At 39.0% G+C, this 23,724-nt stretch overlaps 1 protein-coding gene across 1 annotated transcript; it reads left to right on the forward strand.

The window, feature by feature from the left end:
* The first annotated feature begins 100 nt into the window (after positions 1-100).
* Positions 101-23,248, forward strand: usp47 (ubiquitin specific peptidase 47). The gene is made up of 28 exons (XM_062422848.1): positions 101-356; positions 7,552-7,746; positions 9,476-9,592; positions 9,946-10,099; positions 10,192-10,288; positions 10,381-10,526; positions 10,642-10,721; positions 11,980-12,129; positions 12,291-12,386; positions 12,485-12,637; positions 13,423-13,581; positions 14,271-14,402; positions 16,334-16,410; positions 16,597-16,652; positions 17,046-17,158; positions 17,273-17,374; positions 17,566-17,773; positions 18,113-18,228; positions 18,410-18,529; positions 18,683-19,481; positions 19,697-19,872; positions 19,983-20,063; positions 20,153-20,268; positions 20,416-20,534; positions 20,928-21,058; positions 21,334-21,381; positions 21,475-21,605; positions 22,166-23,248. Exons 1-28 carry the CDS (start codon positions 312-314, stop codon positions 22,338-22,340), a joined length of 4,092 nt encoding a protein of 1,363 aa, XP_062278832.1. The 5' UTR covers positions 101-311; the 3' UTR covers positions 22,341-23,248.
* The last annotated feature ends 476 nt before the right edge of the window (positions 23,249-23,724 follow it).

The following is a 23,724-nucleotide window of genomic DNA, read 5'->3' on the forward strand; positions in this document are numbered from 1 at the left end:
GCCTACGTCATCCTGCCCGCACACATCACGCACGCTGCTCTGGATGCAATGTGACGCCAAAGTCTCGCGGAGTAAAAACACCGGCCATCTTTCTGCGTTTACAACAGGACACTTTGTGCTCGGGTAGTGTGAACCGAGACCGCTGCCACCACTTTCATAATAAGCATACAAGTTTTTGGCAAGTGTAATTTTGTTATCCAAGCATTCAGACTTCAAACAAACCGGACACAAAAACCATGTCTTTGTTCACTGCTGAGTTGAGCCGCTGACATCCTGGTCCGGATCGATGTTTGTCTGAACTGTCGCCACAAATGGAAATGGTGCCGAGCGAGGAGAACCAGTTCGTACCTAAAGAGGTGAGCTTTTATCGCGGACTCAACCCAGGCCGGAGAACCAGTCTCTGGGGCGTTAGCTGTCACCCCCCTTTGCTCACTATCAATGTCTAAACTTTTGCACCACTTTGTAAGTTTACGATGTTGGCTTGTCGTCTAAATGCTAACAGTTAGCTCAACATGACTTGGACGGCCTAGCATGACACGGCTAACAGCTAGGACCAGTTAGCAGCTACTTTCTATATATTTCAACACAAAGTGGATTTATGTTGCCAGCTAAAGCGTTAGCACCATTATCTTCACATTAATGACTTTAATGACTATTAAAATGAACTTCCGTGGTTGACATCCTTTTAACCCCCTAAAACAAAGACGACACTTGTCAATATTAGTTAGCCAGCTTGCTCTTTATTTTGGCTAGCTAATGTCGTTAGCTTCAAGTATGGTTATTGGCAACAACTCCAGCTAATCTGGGTGTTTTTATAGTTGTTTATAAGTTGTTAAACCTAAAACAAATGGTTACCTGACTGGCTAGTGTAAGAGTAAGTTAACATGTATCACTAACACTAGTTTTACAGATATGGTTGATCTGATTAGTTGTTGTCCCTGTTTGGGGGGATTGTTTTGAATGAAGCTGTAAACGGAAGCGCTAGCTCGTCATATTTGGCAGCTAACGCTAAAGTGAAGCTAGTCGCGAAGATGCAGATGTGTGTAACATAACCATTAGTGTCAATATTAGTTATTCTTCTAATGTTTGTGTTGAATTATTTGTCCTCTTTATGCTAACATCCCTGACGAGCTCAGCTGACATGATAAGTTATTCAGCCTCCGCTTGTTTATTCTGCTGTGTTTGATGTTTACGTGTAACTAAAACAATAATCCATCAGTATTAATCCACATTGTTACAAATGCACGATGTTTTGTCACTTAAGTAGAAAAATAATCGACTATATTGCCACTGTCGTCTCCTTTTGATGGTTGGTTGCTGATATGTTAAGTCTGAATTAAACATAAACGTCATATAGGCTACTATTGGTATATTGGCAGTCATTTAAATGTGTTAATGTGTTTAATGTGTTATATATCTAAGAGGTTGTCGAAACTAATTTGGAGCTCCAATATTTAATTATGGGTGGTGTTTATTGCAGTTTGGCTGCATTTACGTCCGCTGCAGAGTCATACGTCAGGCGTGGGACGTCACTCATTGATATAAGGGACTGGTGGGGAAATTGGACTTGATGATGCAGCACACCACACTTCATTTTAATATAAGTCACAGTAATAGTGTCAACTTTTACACAACTTATTAATGGATCTAATAAAAAAAACACCTGGACAAGCTTATTGTTTACAAGGATGACTTGAGCTGGTGAGGAGTCAAACGGTTTGTATCCTATACATTTCACTTTAACAGCAAAGCAATGATTTTTAAGGCTTGTTTTCATAAATGATATTTGGCTGTTAAAAAAGAAAGCTACAATGGAGAGTGATTGAGAGAATTATTATGTTTGTAAATTTAACATTTATATTACCATGCAGGATATTAAGAACAGATTCTTATTTAATTGGACGGCCCGAGGAGTGCCAAGAGACACCTGAAAGAGGGGAAGGAGGGTAGGGGACAAAAAAGAAGAATAACTAATTAATCAAACAAAAAAGATTTACAAGTTTTAATCAAACAGAAGTAAAAAAAAAAATTAAAAAAAATTACAAGTGTCTTTAAAAATATCCATAAATAGGTAATCTGCTTATCACCTGTTTTATACAAAGGATCTAAATATAAACCCAAGAAATTATAAAATGTAAACAATATATTGATGTTAAAGCATCAATTTATATTTTAAAATATATAATTAGTTTAACCTACTGTTGTAAAAACATTTTTGAAAAAAAGTAAGAACTGCAAATGTTTTTTTTTTTTTTTTGTTTTTTTTAGATATATGTGCAAAGTCTGTTGTTGCAAATCCAGCTGCATTTTTGTCCTTTGGTACTTTTGACAAGCTGGTAGGACAGGAACATCATTTGTTGTGATCGTTGTCTAAACTTTATCAGTATTGTCAATGCAAAAACTATGCAAAGCTAGTATCACAAAATCTACTGAAATATTAGTTGCACCACTGAAGTTCTGTTGCTGAAATGATCATAGCATTTAAAGCTGTTGTGAAACAAGGCATAAGCTGAAGTGTAGGTGGGGTAGTGTTGACATGAGCTGCAGTTGTGGATGGAAGTGGAAGAGATGTGCACTGGGATAACAGAAATGATTAAGTTATTAAGGGCCCAAAGAAACCGCTGTGAAAGGAGAAGCCAAGTTAACAACCCCAGTTACGTAACCACACTCAACTCTGTGACTGAAGCAGGCTACTGAATGGCTTTATGTTTATGATGGTTTTGCTGTATAGATGGTAACAAAACCCCTTTTTCCAAAATGTCACCATATGTACATCTTTCTTTTGAAATGTTGTTTCTATAAGAATTAGGACTGGGCTGATACTGTATTTTTGTTGCAGATGTAGATACTGATATTAGGAAGTAAAACAATTCTGATTTTGATATACTTGCAGATAATCTCACAGCTACAAATTCACATTGTTTTGCGATGATCCCTCAAATGTGGTTATTTAACACTTGTGACAAAGATATGTAATGGAGGCATGATATTTTACAGTTTAACAATAAACATCATATAAAATGACATCGCTGCACTGAAACACTAAACTTCACTGGGAATGTATCTCTGTTGAGATTTATTTCATAATTACGTTTAACAGTGAGAGGAGTGACATTATTTGAAACCTGTAAAATTATTGGCCGTAATTGTTTTTTTAAAAGCAGGAATTAGAACGGTTTTGAGTTAACATTTGCATAGCTCATGATTTGTCATAACAAAGTCGACTTGTGTGACCCGACAAGTTTTCTTGCCAAACTGCCTGTTGTTATGCAGAAAATGCGTTGATAGTTTAATTATTAATCTTGTCAATCAAAAAGTTTCTTCCACAAGAAAATTGACTGCGCTGTACGTCACACTGTTTGTGTTGACAGCCTTTTAAAGAAAGACAGGTTCTCAAAACACATACCACCGTTCATTTAGCTGTAATAGCAATAAATATAAGGACATTAATACTTACTAAGCATATTTCTGTGTGATACTTACACAAGTTAAGACATGAAGCCATAAAAAAGCTCATGAACATGCAGGGTTAGCCATCTTTTTAGTATTAAAACTGAATTTGTTAAAACCATTAGTTTTCCATAGTTTAAATGTTTAGCATTCTTAAGATAACAGAAAGCTGTCTCAGATCACGTTCTGCTTGCTTTGCGTTATGACTTTGCTGAGATAGCTTTCGTTTTTCAAGGGGAAAGGTTAAGTTTTCATTTTGTAGTCATGCATAAAAACCTCCGTGGCTGTTATCACAGTTCTCTCACTTACAGCGGCACGAGGTTGCCATTAGTCTGTGAACCGATCCACATTTTGAGGTCACTAATTTACTTTGTTGATTCACGTTTTGAATCAACACAACATGAATTTATTGTTAATATCGCTCCTAAAAGTGGAGTTTCTTCCTCTGTCCTGGTCAGCTAACATTTACCACCCATCGTCACTACTTATCAGTGCTATTATTTGGATTTCAGTGTACAAATTAATGGTTGGTTCCTTGCCAAAGTGTCAGCTTTAGTCGACAAATGAACTGTCTACAGTAAGGTTTATTGAGATAAGATTGTTGGCTATTAAATGAACTCCTTCCATCTCTTGTCTTGTGTGTTTTTAGTTTTTGTGAGCAGATGTAGTTGCAGTGTATTAATAGATGTTTATGGGTACTGACACTATCTTAAGTCATCATTTTTATTCCATTTAGAATCAGTTACAGCCATAAACAAATACTGCCTTTGCTTTACCGTACCTGTGGCTTCATGTCAGCACCTTGTGATTATATCCATGGTAAAAATAACCTTTAATCTCATAATACACTTGTGTGTTGTCAGCTCCAGCTCCTATATAGGACCTGTTACTCACATTTTGCCAAGATCACAACCTGACTAACCTGAAAAAAGTCCTGTAATTATCACTCTTTTACTAGCCAGGAGGTTTATTTGCCAGACAAACAATTTTAGGTACGAGTTTACCCGTCAGCATGGTGCATCCTAAATGTGTTTAGGGTAATTAGAAAGGTATGTGTTACAATTTCTGTTTATTGCTGTGTGTGTTTTGTGATGCTCTTCATTCCAACTGTCTCCACATATTATCAGGGTGCGTTTTGGAGTTGCAGACAGAGTATTTTTGATGAAATGATGAGGATTTCTCAGGTAGCCTTGGTGTGTGTGTGTGTGTGTGTGTGTGTGTGTGTGTGTGTGTGTGTGTGTGTGTGTGTGTGTGTGTGTGTGTGTGTGTGTGTGTGTGTGTGTGTGTGTGTGTGTGTGTGTGTGTGTGTGTGTGTGTGTGTGTGTGTGTGTGTGTGTGTAAGAGAGCTCACAAATTAGCATGGTGTTATATAGTTGCATGAAGCAGCACTGTGATGACCGTCATACTGGAGAGTGAAGACACAATCCAGACATTCTTCAACTAGGAGGAAGCTTCACATGTAACAGCATCATAAGAGACGCGCACATTTAAGGATGGATAACATTTCAAATCAACAATTCTTTTCTATAAAAAAACTGTCAATTTAAAAAATAAGCAAAGCTTCTCAAATGCATCAGTGTTTCATGTTCTCGTGACAAAATATCAGAACAAAGTGTTACCTCAATATCATAGACATTTATCAAAATGATGATTTAAATACAGCAATGTATGATCAAATACAAGTAAACATTGTATTAGCTAATAGCTGATCAACTAAAGCTGCATTGGATCATTATGTGTATGTGCTCAATATTGACTTTCCTAAACTTTTACACAATAGTAATCAATTGTTTTCAGTTCACTGAATTAAAATATTTTGTAGCTGGTCACCATTATGAGAAGTTATGAAAAGTGGTCTGACAATATAGAGATGCATCAATCCGACTCTTTCAGTTCTGATACCTGGGCTTTGGGTGTACCAATGTTTAATTAATAAGCTGTATGTCTGAGAAACTGGGATAATTCTTTTATGTGTAAGGCCAAATCAGGCTTGACTTAAACATTTCATCTCTAACTTTGTAAATCAAAATGTAACAAATAAATACATCAATTTATTGAATTGTTACCAACTAATGGTATCCGGTACCAGATTAGACCATTGTCATCAATACCCGATCCAGCTATTGGAGTCAGTATGGGACCGATATTGGTGCATCTTTATGACATGATCTTTGTACACTCAGCCCATTAGTACTTGCTAAGTGGATTTTTCAGCCAGTTTTTATTTCCTGAGTCGTCAGTATGAGCTGTTAGTCTGCCAATCATTTAAGCCCGACCAGGCACAGACAATCAACTATGAGGACGGTTTAGATTACGAAGTGACTCACTGCCTCTTGAAACTCTTGATCCTGTTGGAAAACAATTTAAACTAGGTGTTACACAATTAAATGAAGCATGATTCAGCAATGGCATGGCCTTTTTTTCTTTTTCTTTTTTAACCTAAAGTAACTGTGTATATGTGTGTATGTTTTTTCTTTTGTTTTGTTGTTGAATTTTGAACCAAAGATCAGCAACTGCCTGGAGAGCTGGCATGTCCAGTCACTTGTAAGGATGGTTCTTACGGATGTCAGTGAATGAGAGAGCCTCAAGTCATCTGTTATACAGCCAACTTCAAATTATGTCTGTCTCAAGCAAATTCCTATTAAGCTTGTGCTGAATCATAAGTATAGAAGAGAAAATGTGAGCTTCTTTTGAAAGGATGTCATTGTGGTGGATTAGCTTCTGCATGTCCCTGCCATATCTGTTCATATTTTGTTGGCAAGGATTTCATTTGTTTATACAATTGGCATGAAAATTGTTTTGTCACTTACCAAGTCGTCAAAGGTTATACTTTAGAAACTTCTAATGTCCTGTATTTAGTCACAAAGACTAATGCTTTTTTTTCTAAATAGCATCTTGACCCATTGAATACATACATTCTCTTCATGAGAGCTGGGCACAGATAGCTGTGATACCTTACTTTAAAGGGATAGTTTGCATTTTTTGAAGCAGGGTTGCATGAAGTTCTTATACATACTAAGTTTATTACTTGCAGTAGATTGAGGTTGGCACTACCCCAGTTTGGAGAAGCAGGCATTAGTACTGCTTTAATGAGAGCTGCAGCGAAATGTATATTAGCCACGTTAAAAAATAACTCAGTTAAACATCAGTTTAAGTGTATTCTATATTTATAATATTTTCATCACTTTACCTTACCACCAGACAGTCCTTTCTTTTGGCACTACATTTTCTCAAATGTAGCACCGTTGCATTCCTACACATGGCAGGCACTGTATTACGCCGCAGATCAACTGTTCGGGCAGAAAGTGCTGTTGAAGCATAATACAGAGGGCAACGTGTAGGAATACAGAAGTTCTACATCTGAGAAAATATAGTGCCAAAGGAAAGGACTGTCTGACACCAAGTTAGAGTGATGGAAATATTCTAAATATAGCGTACACTTGAACTGATTTTCAATCTTTTTTAGGTGGCTAAAATACGTTTTGCTGCTGCCCCTGTCCACAACAGTGTATTGTTTAGTTTCCATGTTGGTACTCATGCCTGCTTCCCTAAATTTGTGGGGTGCTCACCGCCATCTACTGTTGGTCATGCCATTGACTTTATATAAATATGGACAACGATTCTCCACTTCCTACTGTTTTTGCAAAAGTGAAGCCAAAATATGCCCTTTCTGGCAGCTGCTATGTTGCTTGTGTGACGGTATTTGGAGCCAGAGTCTGCGCAGAATAGAAACCTGATCTCAAATCATGTAGCCTAAATGTAATGAAATTAGCAACATTTCCATTGAAACCAGGAATTGTATAATAAAAGAAAAAGTAAACAAGTTTATAAATCTGACCAGATTTTTACTCAACTTGATCTTTTCCAGAAATGTAACTCAACTTGTAACAGATAGGTCGTATCAGTACTGAGGCATGACACAGAGTGGTATTTTTTCTTATGTGTACTGGCTTATGTTTCTGATAATAATAGTACAAAATGTTGTAACAGTTTTATTTCAACACTTGGCTTTTCACTGGTACACAGCGCCGATAACACACAAAGTACAGAACAAATATACAGTCAGCACACCATGCTAACTGCTATCATCTTGATTTGCAGATCCAAAATGCAGCAGAGGAGCCGAGAGTGCTGTGTATAATCCAGGACACCACCAGTGCAAAGACAGTCAATGAGAGGCTGACCCTTAACCTGCCTGCTTCCACCACCCTCTCTAAACTTTATGAAGATGTTGCCCACAAAGCGGGATATGTCAATGGCACCTTTGACCTTGCCTGGGGAAATACTCTGGACATGGTTAGGACATTCATTAATCTACACCGTTACCCTTGTTTCTGCTCACGTGTGTTTAAGGTTTTCCACATTACTGTGCACAGCCTTCACTGTAATTATGGATCTCAACTGTGTGTTGTGGGCTGCAATGCTCTGTCAAATCAAAATTAGGTCAAGGTAAAAGGTTAAAATTGGTATTGTTTACCTTTCCTTTTTTTCCATTGTTCAACATGATGGTGGCACCTAACAGGTGTGAAGGGGGTGTAGCATTTGAAAACGGGTTTATTGGCTTGATCGTGTGTTGAAAGTGTGAGGTTTGCCAACAATAGGCACCTTTTCTCCCCAAACTTTACTCAAGTGTCCAAACAAAAACCTAGGTTATTTAAAGTGATAATTTGCATTTTTTGAAGTGGGGGTCATATGAGATACATATCCATTGTCAGTATCTTAAACTGCAGTAGCTGAGGGTTGGCACTCCTCCAGTTTGGCGAAGCAGACAGGAGTATTAGCAGTACCGGAAACTAAGCAATTCACTTCTGCAGACGGGGATAGCAGCAAAACAGCCCTTTCCTCTGGAATTACATGTTCTAATCTGTATGTAAGCACTGTCTGGCGGCAAGTTAAAGCAGTGAAAAAAATCTAAATATAGCATAGGGGTAGACCTTTATTCAGATGGCTAAAATAGGTTTTGCTGCTATCCCCGTCCACAGCAGTACATGGCTTACCTACTATGCTGGTACTCTTGTCTGCATGTCAAAATGGGAGCATGCAGACCCAAATCCACTGTAGTATTAAACTGACTAAGTGCCTCATAAAAAAATACAATCTATCCCTCTAACCTTGAGAAGCCAAACTGTCTTCCCGATACTGTAATAACTTAGATTGTTTAAGATTCGTGTACACTGTTTTAAGTATCAGGGTAGATGGTGAAGTGAAAGTTTGGGGTTTGACGTAGTTGAGGTCAGTGTACGTGTTATTCTCTGTGCTCCATGTTACCTCTTTTCTAAAAACTTCTACAATAAGCATTAAATACAATAATTAACTGTCCAAGAGATTTATATGAGGACACATGGCCTCTTCAACTCTACTCTGGGGAAGCAGTGCCATATCATGACCTCAGAAAAGCTGATAGCAGTAGTGATATGTTTTAAAGTCAGACAGCCAACCAGCCAACACCTTTTTTCTTGCTGTCGGTGTTCAAAGAGAGATTTTTCCATACCATTGTGCCCTGCAACAAAAAAAACCCAAAGTGTGTAAGCATGGAGTTGCTAAGAACAAGCACTGTTATGTTAAACTGTCATATTTTAATTTCTAATGTACTCAGTGTCTGTGCTTGTGTACATACTACTCCCTTTTCTTAAATGAGCCCCATGCTAATCCTGCTGCTGACCCAGGCCAAAGCCCAGGTGCTGTGCCTGTTGTTATCTCACTGAGTAGGTCAGTGGATTAAGCTACTGTATGTTTCCACTGCAGCACTCTACTTGCTCGTCCTCAGCTTGCCCAGTAGACAGTCTTCTGCTACGCAGCATTGTTCACATGTTGGCTTCAAGCTACTTTCCGCGTCAATACAGAGAATTTACTGAAAATGATTTCAGTGGGAATCTAAGTCTTGTGAGTTTATTATTTGTAGAGTGCAGAAAACATTTATTTTCAATGTTTCCTGCTGTTTGTTAGCATTTTTCCAGGAATAATTTGGCTCTAAACAAAACCTGCCATTATTTGTGATTTTTATTTTTACTTTGCCTCCCTCTAGGCACCACTGGACCACAGCAGTGAGATGTCACTCTCAGACTCTGGGTTTGAGCCTGGTGGTAAGAGGAATTTCCTCCAGCTGACAGACAAAGATGGAGAGCAACCCCAGACTGTATCGGTAAGTGGCATAGAATTATCAAACTGAATTCTTTATTTCTTAATTTCCAGAGTTTAAGATTTAATGGCATCTAGTGGAATGGACTTGGCAGAAATGGAATATAATATTTATAATTAGGCTTTAATTATTGTATAATCACCTGAAAATAAGAATTGTTGTGTTTTCATTAGAATTAGCTCTTATCTACATCAGGAGCAGGTCTTCCTCCATGGATCCCACCATATTGCCCCGCCATGTTTCTATAGTAGCCCAGAACAAACAAACAAACCATAACTGGCTCTAGAGGGTCATTCACAGTTAGACTTACGGTATTTCATTAAAAGGTTTCCTTTCTGTTTGTGTGTGTTTTTCAGGATGAGTCAAGAACAGCAGATAGCAGTGGAGTTGATGATAGTTCCCAGGAGCGGTTCATTGGGCCGCTACCAAGGGACAGCACAGCAGGCTGCAGTGGTGATTACAGCAGTCCATCTTACTCCTACTCCTCCATCCTCAGCAAATCTGACACAGGTGAGGTTTGGTCACCTATCAGATATATGATATCACTCCTTTTGTACAACCCCAGCTGACTTCTGATTTCTTGTCATTTGCCCCCACTGTAGGTTACGTGGGCTTGGTCAACCAAGCTATGACCTGCTACTTAAACAGTCTTCTACAAACACTGTACATGACCCCGGAGTTCAGAAATGCACTCTACAAGTAAGGAGTTATGTTCCTACAGGTCTATGTGGAGTTACTGGCAATATTTCAACTGTTAAAATCCTTCATTTATTTATTACTCTATTATTCAGCTGGGAGTTTGAGGAGTCAGAAGAGGACCCTGTCACCAGCATTCCCTACCAGCTGCAAAGGCTGTTTGTTCTCCTGCAGACTAGTAAGAAACGAGCAATTGAAACCACTGATGTGACGCGGAGTTTTGGCTGGGACAGCAGTGAGGGTGAGCTTTTGTGGTCTCCTATGACTAGACTCACATGGCTTGTGTGCGTATTTGTAAGAGAGACACCATGTGCCTCTGCATCTGTACATTATACTTTTTGTACTTTTGTTTTTAGCTTGGCAACAACATGACGTCCAGGAACTGTGCAGGGTCATGTTTGATGCCCTGGAGCAAAAGTGGAAGCAGACTGAACAGGTAAGAGAAAGCAAAAACTTTGCTTAGACTTTTAACAGCAAAAAACCAGCAGCCATTCTAAGGACTCCCCCCACAATCAAAACAAAAGGCCTACTGTGGGGAAAAGTGAAATGTGCCAGTATGCCTCAGGGTTAGCTGGTCCTTATCTCAGGAGTGGCTATAAACTGCAAACACTTAATCCAGTGTGCGTATGTACAGCCATGTGGTCTGTACACATGAGCTCCTAGTTAGGACAAAATGAACGCATGTGATTGAACCTCATTAAAAATAAGGTCAATAACATACCACTACAATGGATAAATATTTTACTAAGTGGGAATTTTAAGTTAGAAACAGCATGTTGTAATATATGGTAATAGAACATAAAATACAAAGATTTAGATTATTTTTAAGACCTAGTTAAAATGTTTTATGTGAAGCTTTAATTTTTAGTCAAGATGGGCATATCTCTGTTATTTAATGTCCTGTGTAGAGACACAAGACTAGTTACAGCAACTGCTCTCCATGTGCCAAATTCCATTCTCCTTTAATGCTAACATAGCATATTAAAATATTGTTAACATGTTACTGTGCTAACTTTATGCATATTAACAAGCTAATATCAAACATGCCAGCATGCTAACTGCGCTAACGGCATTTTAGGGTTTTAGCTGTAGATCAAGCACATTTGACTGACAGAATGTAGCTTTAAACCGTTTAGCTAAGTCTCACATCATAGAGTTGATGCTGCGTTCATTTCACTATTATTGTAATCATGAGTTTCTAACTTGAAATTAACATTTACTTTCAGTTGTGACTGTGACTGAGAAACTCTGATTTTTCTGAAAGCTACAATATATCCAACTTTGTGCCTATGGGAATACTTGAAAATCAAGCTAATATGGATCCCATATGTCAGCCAAAGTCAGTTGATCAATGTAATAATGTCCAATGACTGAAGTGCTCTCAAGTTGTTAACAAGTTCTTTCCCATCTCTTCCCTCTAACATGACATAAATACTACATTATCATGATGAGCTGAACCCTCACGTTCGATAAAACCTTACATTTTTCTTCCCATAGTGGTAAGAATATAAGAACTGTCTCATTCTTAACAGTTTGTGGTGGCAGAGGGTTTCCCACAGCAGTAAATGCACATTGAGGCTGTCTGTACTGAGGAAATTTAGCAAGAATAAATTTGGTAGCCAAAAGCAAATACTTTATTTTTACAAGTGAAACACGTCTGTGAAGGCCTGACTGTCATGCCCCCGAATCCTCAGGCTGACCTGATCAACCAGCTCTACCAGGGGAAGCTCAAGGATTATGTCCGTTGTCTCGAGTGTGGCTATGAGAGCTGGAGGATTGATACATACTTGGACATCCCTCTTGTAATCAGACCCTTCGGAGCCAGCCAGGCCTACGGCAGTGTGGTATGTTTCTTTACATTACATTTATGTCAAAATTTCACATATTGGCATCACATCAAGGCTGCCATGACTTCACTTCTCACAGCTAATGTCAAATTAGTTTATGACCACTCAGTAATTAGATCTGCCTCTAAATGTACCTGTAACGAATTTTGCTGCCACAGGAGGAGGCTTTGCAGGCATTCATCCAACCAGAAACTCTGGATGGACCCAACCAGTACTTCTGTGAACGCTGCAAAAAGAAATGTGACGCCCGCAAGGTGAGCACACTGAAAATGTGATGTGGGAGTTGTGTTCAGAGAATACAGTGTTCTGTTATTGACCTGCGTACCTCTCTGATACATTCCTCTCTGCACAGGGTCTGAGATTTCTGCATTTTCCCTACCTGCTGACACTACAGCTGAAGCGGTTTGATTTCGATTATACCACTATGCATCGCATCAAGCTCAATGACCGCATGACTTTCCCAGAGGAGCTTGACATGAGTCCTTTCATTGATGTGGAAGATGAGGTATGGGTCAGCTCAAATTAGATTTTTTGGTCCCCTTTTTATTTTACTGTTAGCCATGAGTATCAAATTATCAATTACTTGCTGTGACTCTAAGTTATGGTTGGAAAAAGATACATGTGCCACACTCGACTTCATTGTGTTTTCTGATCATGTAACATCTTTATCACGAAGTCCGGACCAGAGATACTTGGAGTTTTCTTTTGGCTGAAAACAAGGGAAAGACAAATTAATTAACACCTCTATATAGACAACATGTGACGTATTTTGTTTTCTCCTGTTTTATCTTGAAGGATGCTTGAATTAATCTGTTAATTATTCTCTTGATTAATTAATAAGTTGTTCAGTCCATAAAATGGTGAAAATTGCCAATCACTGTTTCCTAAAGCCAAAGATGACATCCTCAAATGTCCTGTTTTTCTGACCAACAGTCCACAACCCAAATATATTCAGTTTACTGTCATAAAGGACTAAAGAAACCAGAAAATATTCATATCTGAGAAGCTGGAATCAGAGAATGTGGACGTTTTTATCTTTAAAAATGCTCCAAATGATTAATTGATTGTCATAATAGTTAATGATCAATTTAATAGTTAGCAACTAATCAATAGATTGTGAATCGAGAAATGTTTTCAGAATTTAAAAAATAATCAATATGGGCAAAAGTATTTTCAAAATCTACTACCAGTATTGACAACCCACAACATTTCTGTATCATTAAAAAGAAACCCCCTCTTAATTCTGATGTGCTTTTCGTTTGTTTTGTTTTTTTATGGCCTCCTCTGTAGAAGTCTCCTCAGACTGAAAGCTGCACTGACAGTGGAGCAGAGAATGAAGGTAGTTGCCACAGCGACCAGATGAGCAATGATTTTTCCACAGATGATTGTGTGGATGAGGGCATCTGCCTGGACAGCACTGGCAGCACAGAGAGGGTGTTGAAGCCAAAGGTAATCATCATCCTGAGCACTTACTGTATTGATACTGTTAATAGTTATAAATGTGCTAAATGTATATTAAAATGCATACAACCAAACAATACAAGCAGTTGCAGATGCTACAAGGCACAAGGGATCACTGAGAGTCAAATGAAAACTATGGGAGATTTTGGAAGATCATTTGAAAACTCCAAATTAATTTTTTTCATAGAACAAAATAGACTGTCAGAGAGCAGTGAAGGTCTTCTGAAGGTTTGTTATGGCTCAACATCCGACTAGGACACCCTGTTTTGGTTTTTAATTTAATTTTTGTCTCATCTGTTGCTGCTGTGCCATTATAGTAATGAGAGGGGATTCCAGGAAATGTTTTCGAGCAACTGTCTGCTGTCAGTCAAAGCTGAAAAGTGTGACCCTTTACTTCCTTGTTTGTGTTATGTGAAATATCTGTTTCTAACTTTGCAGGTCATGGTGGTTTTCTTACATAAAACTGTCTCTCTGCATGTTTTCCCCATTAATACACTCAATATTTACCGGATTCGAATGTAGCATATATTATGCCTATATCCTGTCCTTGCAAATTAAATAGTATTGGAGGATTTTAGCATTGTGAACATCAGTCCTGCATGTTGAGCTCGAATATGATGATACAAGTTGTTTTTTGCTTTTGTCTGAACAAAAATATTTTTTTTGTCTAACCTCAGAGTTTACTGACCTTTGAGCTGTTCTCCGTCATGGTCCATTCGGGGAGTGCTGCAGGTGGCCACTATTATGCCTGCATCAAATCCTTCAGCGATGGCCAGTGGTACAGCTTCAATGATCAGCATGTTAGCAAGGTCAGCATCAACCCTTAAGTGACCTATTTTGTCCTCTTGCAGCACTTAAATGTCAGACAGAATGACGAATCGGACTATTTAACTGCTAGACCTATTTATACATACTTTATTATTTTAAGACACAAATGCACCCCATGCCCCTGTCATTTTAAAACACACCTTATTATTGGCAAAGCAATTTCTGTTGAAAGAGTGTCAGTGCCTTCTATGTGTTAGTTTGTTTTTTTGTTGTTTTTTTTTTGGCACTGTATAGTTTTGACAAAAATGTAAAAAAAATAAATTTTTATTCGTTTTTCTTTTAGAACAAAACAACATAAATGCGCCAACTGGGCACAAAACGCATAACATGGGGAGGATCTGAGTGTTAAATAAGACAGCAGAATCAACATAAATACAGTATACACACATAGACACATGTACCCACACCCTTACTTATCTCGACAGCTCAGTCAGTTTACACATAGTACTCGCATATAGACACATATTCACATATATACACACCATACCCACTACTACTTGTACAGCATGTGTCTTTGTATACCACATCTTTGTTTTTACATGGGCTCATACATCTAAACCGAAAAACATAAAGATTCTGCACTTGGGAAAGGGGAAAATCCTTTTAAATTTGGAAGGTATGACTCAGGTCTTACACTTGACACATAAGAGAGCCATTTTGACCAATTTTCTTCAAAAATATCAATTTGATGTCTTAGTTTAAATGTGATCCTCTCCATCACTTATATATTATAGATTATATCAATCCATTAATTTATTGTTGGTTTGTCCTTCTTAAGCCATTTTCTGGTAAAGGCCTTTTTCCATCCCACTAACAACACTCCTAACAGGTATTTATCCTGCTTTGCGTATTCTAGTCCGCTCAGATCACCAAGATACATGATTTTAAAGTTTAAGTACATTTTCTTTTTAAAAACAGCTTCCAGGACCCCGTGAACATCTTTCCAAAATGGAGCCACAGAGGGACAGCCCCAAAAAATATGATAGTGGTTTGCTAATGTGTTTCCACAGGAAGTCCAGCAGGCAGTCTGATTTGAATAGTTAGTCTTTTGCGCCAGAGTGCTAAAGAATCAAGTCACATTCTTCCAACTGAATTCCCTCCAGGAGGGGGAGCTTGTCATTGTCCATTGCTGTTTGCAGATCCTGTCCCACTCTTCCTGTGATACTGTGAGGCCTCCCTCTGCTTCCCATCTTTCCTTAATGTACAAAGTATGGTCACTTTTTAGATTTTGGAGAGCCTAATATAGTTTAGATATCATTTTTTGGAGGGTAGCATTTTTGTAAGCTCTTTGAAAGATGTTCAGAATTTCTTCCCTCCCTGAGGTAGCATCCCTTGGGATTTTTTTGTTCACAAAGTCTCTGATTTGTAAATACCTAAAGTGATCTTGATTTTGTAGGCCAAATTTATCCTTAAGGTCCTGGAAGCTCAGAACTGTATCCTTATCTAGGAGTGTGCAGTATGCCGTAAGCCCATTCCCTATCCAATTTTTAAACCGTGTATCATACTTATTGGGTATAAAATCTGGATCATAGGCAAACCATTTAAACATTTCAGTCTTTTTTTCTCAATTGATACCTTTTAATTATTTCATTCCATGTTTTTAGGGGGCCCATTATCCAAGGATTATTAGGGTCCGAAATGTGATTAGTTGATGAGGGGACACCAACCAAAGTATTGACTGGTAATCCCTTCACCATAAACATTTCGATGTCTTTCCATCTCGATTCATAATTTGGTATACACCATCCAACTAGTGGCCGAATTTGAGCTGCTTTATAGTAATTTCTCTGACAGGGGAGAGCCAATCCACCTTTTTTCTTTGGTAATTGTAGAGTTTTGTATTTTATTCTTGGCTTTTTCCCCGCCCATATAAATCTGGAGAGGATTTTATCAATGTGTTTTTAATTGGCAGATCACCCAGGATGATATCAGAAAGACATATGGGGGATCCTCAGGGAGCAGAGGCTATTATTCCAGTGCCTTTGCAAGGTCAGTTGTCTCTCATGTCTGTTTCACATGATATGCTTACAGTACATTGACTTATGGAATAGAACTGTAATGAACTTTGATCTTTAACCTGTAATTTACAATTTATCCCTGTTCAAATAAAAAACAAGCGTGACCTTGTTTTATACTACATTCACTGACAAGACATTGTTTTTTTTCTCCCTGCAGCTCTACAAATGCATATATGCTGATTTATAGATTGAAAGATCCCTCAAGGAATGCAAGTAAGAAATTCATTCATTTAAATCTGCTGAGACACCAACACAGATATGACAAACAGTGATGGCCTCAAGATGTTCTAGGACATCATTTATTCTCATTTATTCCGTCACATTGTTGATTCTCCTGTCTGAAAGACCTACTGCACAATCAAGTATCTGCTACTCTACAGAACTGAAATAAGAAATAATCAGAACATGTCTGGTTTAAGCTACAAAATTGTATTTAATATTTAGAAACTTTCCAAATTCATCAAAGGTATTGGTGCTGGCCATTGTTGGCCTTGGTTTACCAAAGCATGAGAATCAGTAAAAGAGAATGTGTACATGAATAAATACCAGCTATATGTTTTGATAAGATAAGTAGATTTAATGAATATATGTCTGTCCTGTCTGTAGAGTATTTAGCCGCGGATGACTTCCCAGAGCACATAAAGAGTTTGGTTCAGAAGGAGAAAGAGTCTGAAGAACAGGAAAAGAGGCAGAGGGAGATTGAGCGCAATACCTGCAAGGTACATGGTCATTTAGCTTGAATCAGGAACCATTGTTCCTCTGAGTGAAAATCAGTTCATGCATAGCCTCTTTTAAAAAGTATTTTTATTACTGTCTTACTTTTCTCTGTTCAGATCAAGCTTTTCTGCATGCATCCTGTGAAAATGATGATGGAGAGCAAGCTGGAAGTGCACAAAGACAAAATTCTCAGAGAAGCAACAGAAATGGCCTACAAGGTTTGTTGGTTTATTTGTTTTCCAGCAACATGGCATTCAAGTATCCTTGAAGGGAACTTGGTGGTGCATTCACCTGTCTGCTTCCACATAACATGTAACTTTGACAAACTGAACAATAATAAATACTGGTTATTTGTCCCAAAATACACTGATTTACTTGTGTTGTTATGTTTCTGTGTTCTGTATTTCAGATGATGGAGCTGGAGGGAGTGGTCCCTCTTGACTGCTGTCGCTTGGTGAAGTATGATGAGTTCCACGAGTACCTGGAGCGCTCCTATGAGGGAGAGGAGGACACACCGATGGGCCTGCTCCTGGGAGGAGTCAAGTCCTCATACATGTTCGACTTGCTACTAGAGACCCGCAGGCCAGAGCAATTGTTCCAGCCTTACAAACCTGGAGGTCAGTGGCCCAGTACTGTTCAGTCAATGAAACCTGTACATTAGGAATGTGTGTAAGTGATGTAGATAATCATATTTTATTAAATGTTTTTATTAGTCCTGCACAGGTAATTATGTACAGTCTTCCAAGTATGATTAAAGCCCAGGTAGCAGAGTGTACATGACCAAGTCAACTCTACAGACAATGGCGACCAACCAAGATGGCTGGTAGTCATTAATTGTAGATGCGCAAGTGGTCAGAATATAAAGCAAAATCATTTTGATTTTGACTTCAACCATAATTGTAAGTGGTGCTTTATGTCTTTGTGCATGTGTCTTCCTGTTTGTTTGTTTTTTACAGAGGTGATGGTGAAGGTTCATGTTGTGGATCTTAAGACTGAGACCATCACCACTCCAATCAGCATCCGGGCATACCTGAACCAGACCATCACTGAATTCAAACAGCTAATGGCACAGGTTCGCTACTCCTCTCTGCTTATATATTTACAGCTCTATCTTCTCTTCTTTCCTTAACTTTTTATTTTAAACATCAACACAAAATAATTGTCTTCTTTGGAAAACATTTCTCTATAGCCATTGTTATAGGGCTAAGTGCCAGTTTTGCAGACTTTAATTTTACACACCTGTTTCTTCACAGGCAACAGGGCTATGTGCAGAAACGATGCGTGTGGTTCTTGAGCGCTGCTATAATGACCTCCGGCTCCTCTATGTTCCAAACAAAACACTGAAAGCAGAGGGTTTCTTCAGGAGTAACAAGGTCCATACATTGTTTGTCTTTTACTACATATGTGTTGCCATTGTGTGATGTCAGCTTTATGTAAAAAATTGGTACTCAGAAAATATATTTGAACTCTTCTTAACATTATGAAGTAAAATTTTTCACCTGTTTTGCATTTTGTTTATTTATTAGGTTTTTGTAGAGAGCTCCGAGTCAGCAGATCATCAAGTCGCTTTCACTGACTCACTCTTGTGGAAACTGTTGGATCGTCACGGGAATACGATCCGACTCCTGGTCTTGCTGCCTGAGCAGTCTCCTGGCACACTGGCCAACAGAACTCTTTGCCAAAAAGTAGGGGGTGACTCTGATGTGCCCTTTGAGGGGTCAAAGGGTAACAGGAAATCTGTGGAGGCCATCCTCGAGGAGAGCACTGAAAAGTTAAAGAATCTGTCTCTGCAGCAGCAGGGATCCAGCACCAGTGACAGCCAGAAAAGCTCTGATGCAAGCGACTTTGAACATATCGAATCCCCAACCCAAGAGGCCGACTCAAACTCTTCACTCTGCGTGGCTGCAGACAACAGAGAGTTGGAGAACCGGATCAGAGCAACAGCTGGGTGCAGCGGCGGTGCCTCCTCTGACCCAGAGAACCACTTTGCTTGTGAGGAGCGCTCGGACTCTGAGGTAAACAATGACCGCAGCACCAGCTCAGTGGACAGCGACATCCTGAGCTCCAGCCACAGTAGTGACACACTGTGTAATGCAGACAGCGGTCCTATCCAGCTGGCCAATGGCTTGGACTCTCACAGCATCACCAGTAGCCGTCGCTCCAAAGCCCATGAAGGCAAAAAAGAGACCTGGGACACTGCTGAGGAAGACTCTGGAACAGACAGCGAGTATGATGATAATGGGAAGAGCAAGTCAGAGGCTCAGTACCTGTACTTCAGAGTGGAGCCTTGTTCCCAGGATGACTCCTCCTGGGATGCACAAAAATGTATGAACCTATATTTATGATGCAGACTTAAGTAATTACTATCTTTAAGAAACATAATGCTATTTTATTGCAAACACCATCTTACAGTTCAAACTGAGCACTATTGACTAAATCGAGAGAGTAAAAAGGAGCAAAACAAAATGATCCTGTGTTTTTCTTTCTTTAAAGAGGGGTGTTAAAAATGTTAAATTGTTGTTTCCTGTGATCTCCTTCAGGTTTAGTGATTCATGTGGACAAGAGGATAACATTAGCAGCATTTAAGCAGAACCTGGAGCCCTACGTGGGCGTCACCTCAACACAGTTTAAGGTGTTTCGGGTTTATGCCAACAACCAGGAGTTTGAGAGTGTACGGCTCAATGAAACTCTGTCATCGTTCTCTGATGATAACAAGGTAAGGATCCATTTTCATGAGTGATTTTGTTTGATTTTTGTTTGAGTTACTCAATACTTGATTATAATAGACTTGACTTAGACTAACTGACATTTCATTATGTTCCATAGATAACTATTCGACTAGGAAGAGCACTGAAAAAGGGTGAATACAGAGTGAAAGTGTATCAGCTACTAGTGAATGAAACCGAGGTAAGAACACAACTCATTTTCTGTTATTATCATCTATAAGATTGGGATTAAAATGACATGATTATGGTGATGAACATTGTGTTCCCTAGCCCTGCAAGTTCCTTGTGGACACAGTGTTTGCCAAGGGCATGACTGTCAGACAGTCAAAAGAGGAGCTGCTTCCTCAACTGAAAGAGCAGTGCAAGCTGGACCTCAGCATTGACCGGTAACCTCATACGTCGATGGACCACACATTAGTCATTGGTCAAATATAAAACGAGATAAAAGATGATATATAGGTGTGTACAAAACAAGTGGTGTGTGTGTGTGTGTGTGTGTGTGTGTGTGTGTGTGTGTGTGTGTGTGTGTTCAGGGTCCGTCTCAGGAAAAAGACATGGAAGAATCCTGGCACAGTATTTCTGGATTACCATGTCTATGAGGAAGACATCAGCATCTCCTCAAACTGGGAAGTTTTCCTCGAAGTCCTTAATGGTAACACTGGTTCTTCTATACTAGATACAAAGGATATAATAGACTGTATTTGTTTTTCTGGTACTTGAAACATCTGCTGGAGCTGCAATGTTAAAAGTTATTGTTAAAGATCAATATTTACTGCTGGTAATAAATCTCTTAAAGTCACATCTTCTTTTTGGCACAAACAAGTTGAGTTCAAAAGTGGGAAATCAAACAAATGGTAAAAATATCTATTGCTTCCAGAGACTTCAGGCAGTGTTCCATTATAACTTGGAAACCCATGACATGATGGCACACATGCTCTCTGATAAAAGTAGTACCAGAGTGCAGAGAAACATGTTTACATGTTTGACTGAACTCATTTCTCAGTTAAAGTGCAGCCTGACCCCTGGTCTACTTTCTGTTTGTCAGAACCAGAGAAGATGAAGTCCATGTCGCAGCTGGCTGTTCTGACCCGCAGATGGAGCCCTGCTACAATGAAGCTGGGACCCTTCCAGGAAGTGATTCTGGAGAGCAGCAGTGTAGAAGAACTGAAGGAGAAGGTATGTCTGACTCCTGTTCAATGTTTTTTACTTTATACACAGTTTACTGCAGTTCATAAAGACAGTGGTTTAACATAAACATGCACACTCATCACCACTCAAATCAATGCTGTCATATTTTAGTGAGTCATTTTGGGAGATTAACTTCATATTGGGGGGAAAAGATGAAAAATAATTTGCCTTGTCAGGTGGTCATAATGATGCCACATAAATTACTATTTGCTGTGAATGATAATTGAGCCTGTTTGTGACTCATTTCATTCTTATGTTTGCAGCTTAGTGAGGTCAGCGATATTCCACTTGAAAACCTGGAGTTTGCAAAGGTACGCAAGATGCACTGCCTCACACAGAATATTTGTTGCAATGTGTTGCTTTACTGTCACTCTCTAAACCTTCCCCCTGTCTGCTGTGTGCAGGGGAGAGGAACATTTCCTTGCGACATCTCTGTGTTGGAGATCCATCACGATTTGGACTGGAACCCTAAGGTGTCGACCTTAAATGTGTGGCCTCTGTACATCTGTGATGATGGAGCTGTGGTCTTCTACAGGTAAAAGAGCTCAAAACAAAGACTTCACTGATGTTTCTCTCCTAACATTTCCTGAGTTTTGCTAAATCATTTGACACAAGCAAAGTCTTGACCATAACATTAAAATGAAATTTAGAACTATAATAAATAACTCCACTTTCTATATTTACTAGTAACAATGTAATGATGTAAATTATCTCTGTGTACAATATTGTAACGACAAACATTAAAATAATTAATGCTTAAGACAGGTTGACCAAAATAAGATCTTTTTAATTTTTTAAAGATGTAAAAATGAAGATGCTCTAGGAAAACAGGTGTCCAACCAAAGTAAAAATCAGCAGAAACGTTATTACATAGTAAAACAATCCAGTTAAGGATAGACTATTTTTACTTTTAATGGTTTACATTATTTTATCAGTTGTTATAAGATCTCTAATGGTGACAGAATTGTGTGCTTGAACATTTTAGCTGTCACGAAGTGAAAAATATCCGCTTAGAATCTCTAATCCAAACCTTTTAATATAAATGTGGAACATTTTATGGCTGAGTCATCCTCACTGTGATCTGTGTCGGTGCAGGGATAGCACAGAGGAGCCCATGGAGCTGTCAGACGATGAGCGCAATGAGCTGATGAAGAAGGAGAGCAGCCGTCTGCTCAAGACAGGACACCGTGTCAGCTACTCTCCACGCAAGGAGAAGGCCCTCAAGATCTACCTGGACGGAGGCCCCGCCAAGGACCCGGGGCAGGACTGAGTCACAGCACACCACTCCTGGTTGTTTGGATGGCCTGGCTGATGCAGCAGAGCAGCCAGGCTACGGGACTGAACGTCGGGCCCCAATGATGACTTGAACATCAAGCAGCGTTGGGAGGCTGATGTGCTTTCAACCTCCACTCTGAGCTCCAGTACTCAGGCTCAGAAACCCTATTGTGCACTATAGTGTATTGTACTGTAAAGTTTAAAGGGAAGTACAAAAGCTATTCAATACAGAAAAAGAATCAAATACTGTATAGACAAATCAATCGAGCATAAAGCTCCAGAGATGGATGCAGAGATGTTAGGACTGTGAAACTGGGCTGGAAGGCATCCATCCTGTCTATTTAAGTCTCCTGTCTCCTTTCACACCAGTCTTTGCTCCCTGTCACTGCGTGTTTCTCTTCCTGTTTTGGCACACATGTGTTGTCTGTATTAACCATTAATTTAGAAATGAATTTATTTTTGTTTTTGCACCATGTGAACTGGGTGTACATCTCTAGTGTCATCCACATGTGTGTGTGTGTGTGTGTGGTGTTGTACTGAGGGTGAGGGAGCTCTCTCTGGGTTTTTGGCAGAGTGTGTGAGGTTGTTCTACCTGCTGCTGCTTGATAGATTGACACAACAGGGTGTAGAAAGCCTGCTGGACTTCTCAGTCTGCCTGGGCAACTGCTCTGAGGACTGAAGCTCAGCATCCCAGTCTCTCTGGGCTTCTGATGCTGCCACCAGCGATTCACTGTAGAAATGCCAATATCTGAAGAATTTCCTTTTTTTGGGTGTTGTTGATGTTTATTTCTTTGAGATTTAATATCCTGTGTGGAAATAGTTTAAGATGATTTTAGAAAATGTATTAAAATGCTTTTTTTCATAACTGCAGTTTTCTCTCACTGTAAATTAAAATCGCTTTTCAACTCACGTTCAATTTATGATACATTAATGTGACAAACAGCAGAGTTGGTGTTTAAAAAACATATATTTTTTTTAAAGCAATGCAGGTTTAAAGGTGCTAAAGGAACAGTTCAGAGATTATTTACATTTATACACATATCAAGATATTGCTTACATTAGTAACATGCTTTTCATGTTGCTGTACATTATACAAATCACATACAAGCATCATAAAGTATTGGAGACTGATCGTGTGTTTTTGGCCTGCAGAAATGTGCAATGCAGGTCGGAGTCACCTGAGTGGACAACAGCAGTTTGTCAAATCACAGTTTGCAGTAAATTGTAAATGCAATGGGATCAAAATCTGTGGCTGGACATGTATTCTGGGGTAATAAGTGGTGGTTAACAGTAATTTCTATGAAATATTTAAATTAGGATTCACAGGAAGGAGTTAAAGCAAAAATTAAAGTAGTGACTACTGACTTTCACTTGAGAAA

This window comes from Scomber scombrus, chromosome 1 (assembly GCF_963691925.1).
Source record: "Scomber scombrus chromosome 1, fScoSco1.1, whole genome shotgun sequence".
NCBI lineage: Eukaryota > Metazoa > Chordata > Actinopteri > Scombriformes > Scombridae > Scomber > Scomber scombrus.

Coding starts and splice junctions, on each gene's coding strand:
- usp47 (XM_062422848.1), top strand. CDS start 312: ATGGAAATGGTGCCGAGCGAGGAGAACCAGTTCGTACCTAAAGAG. Junction 12,638..13,422: donor TCATTGATGTGGAAGATGAG/GTATGGGTCAGC, acceptor CCTCCTCTGTAG/AAGTCTCCTCAGACTGAAAG. Junction 16,411..16,596: donor TATTCCAGTGCCTTTGCAAG/GTCAGTTGTCTC, acceptor TTCTCCCTGCAG/CTCTACAAATGCATATATGC.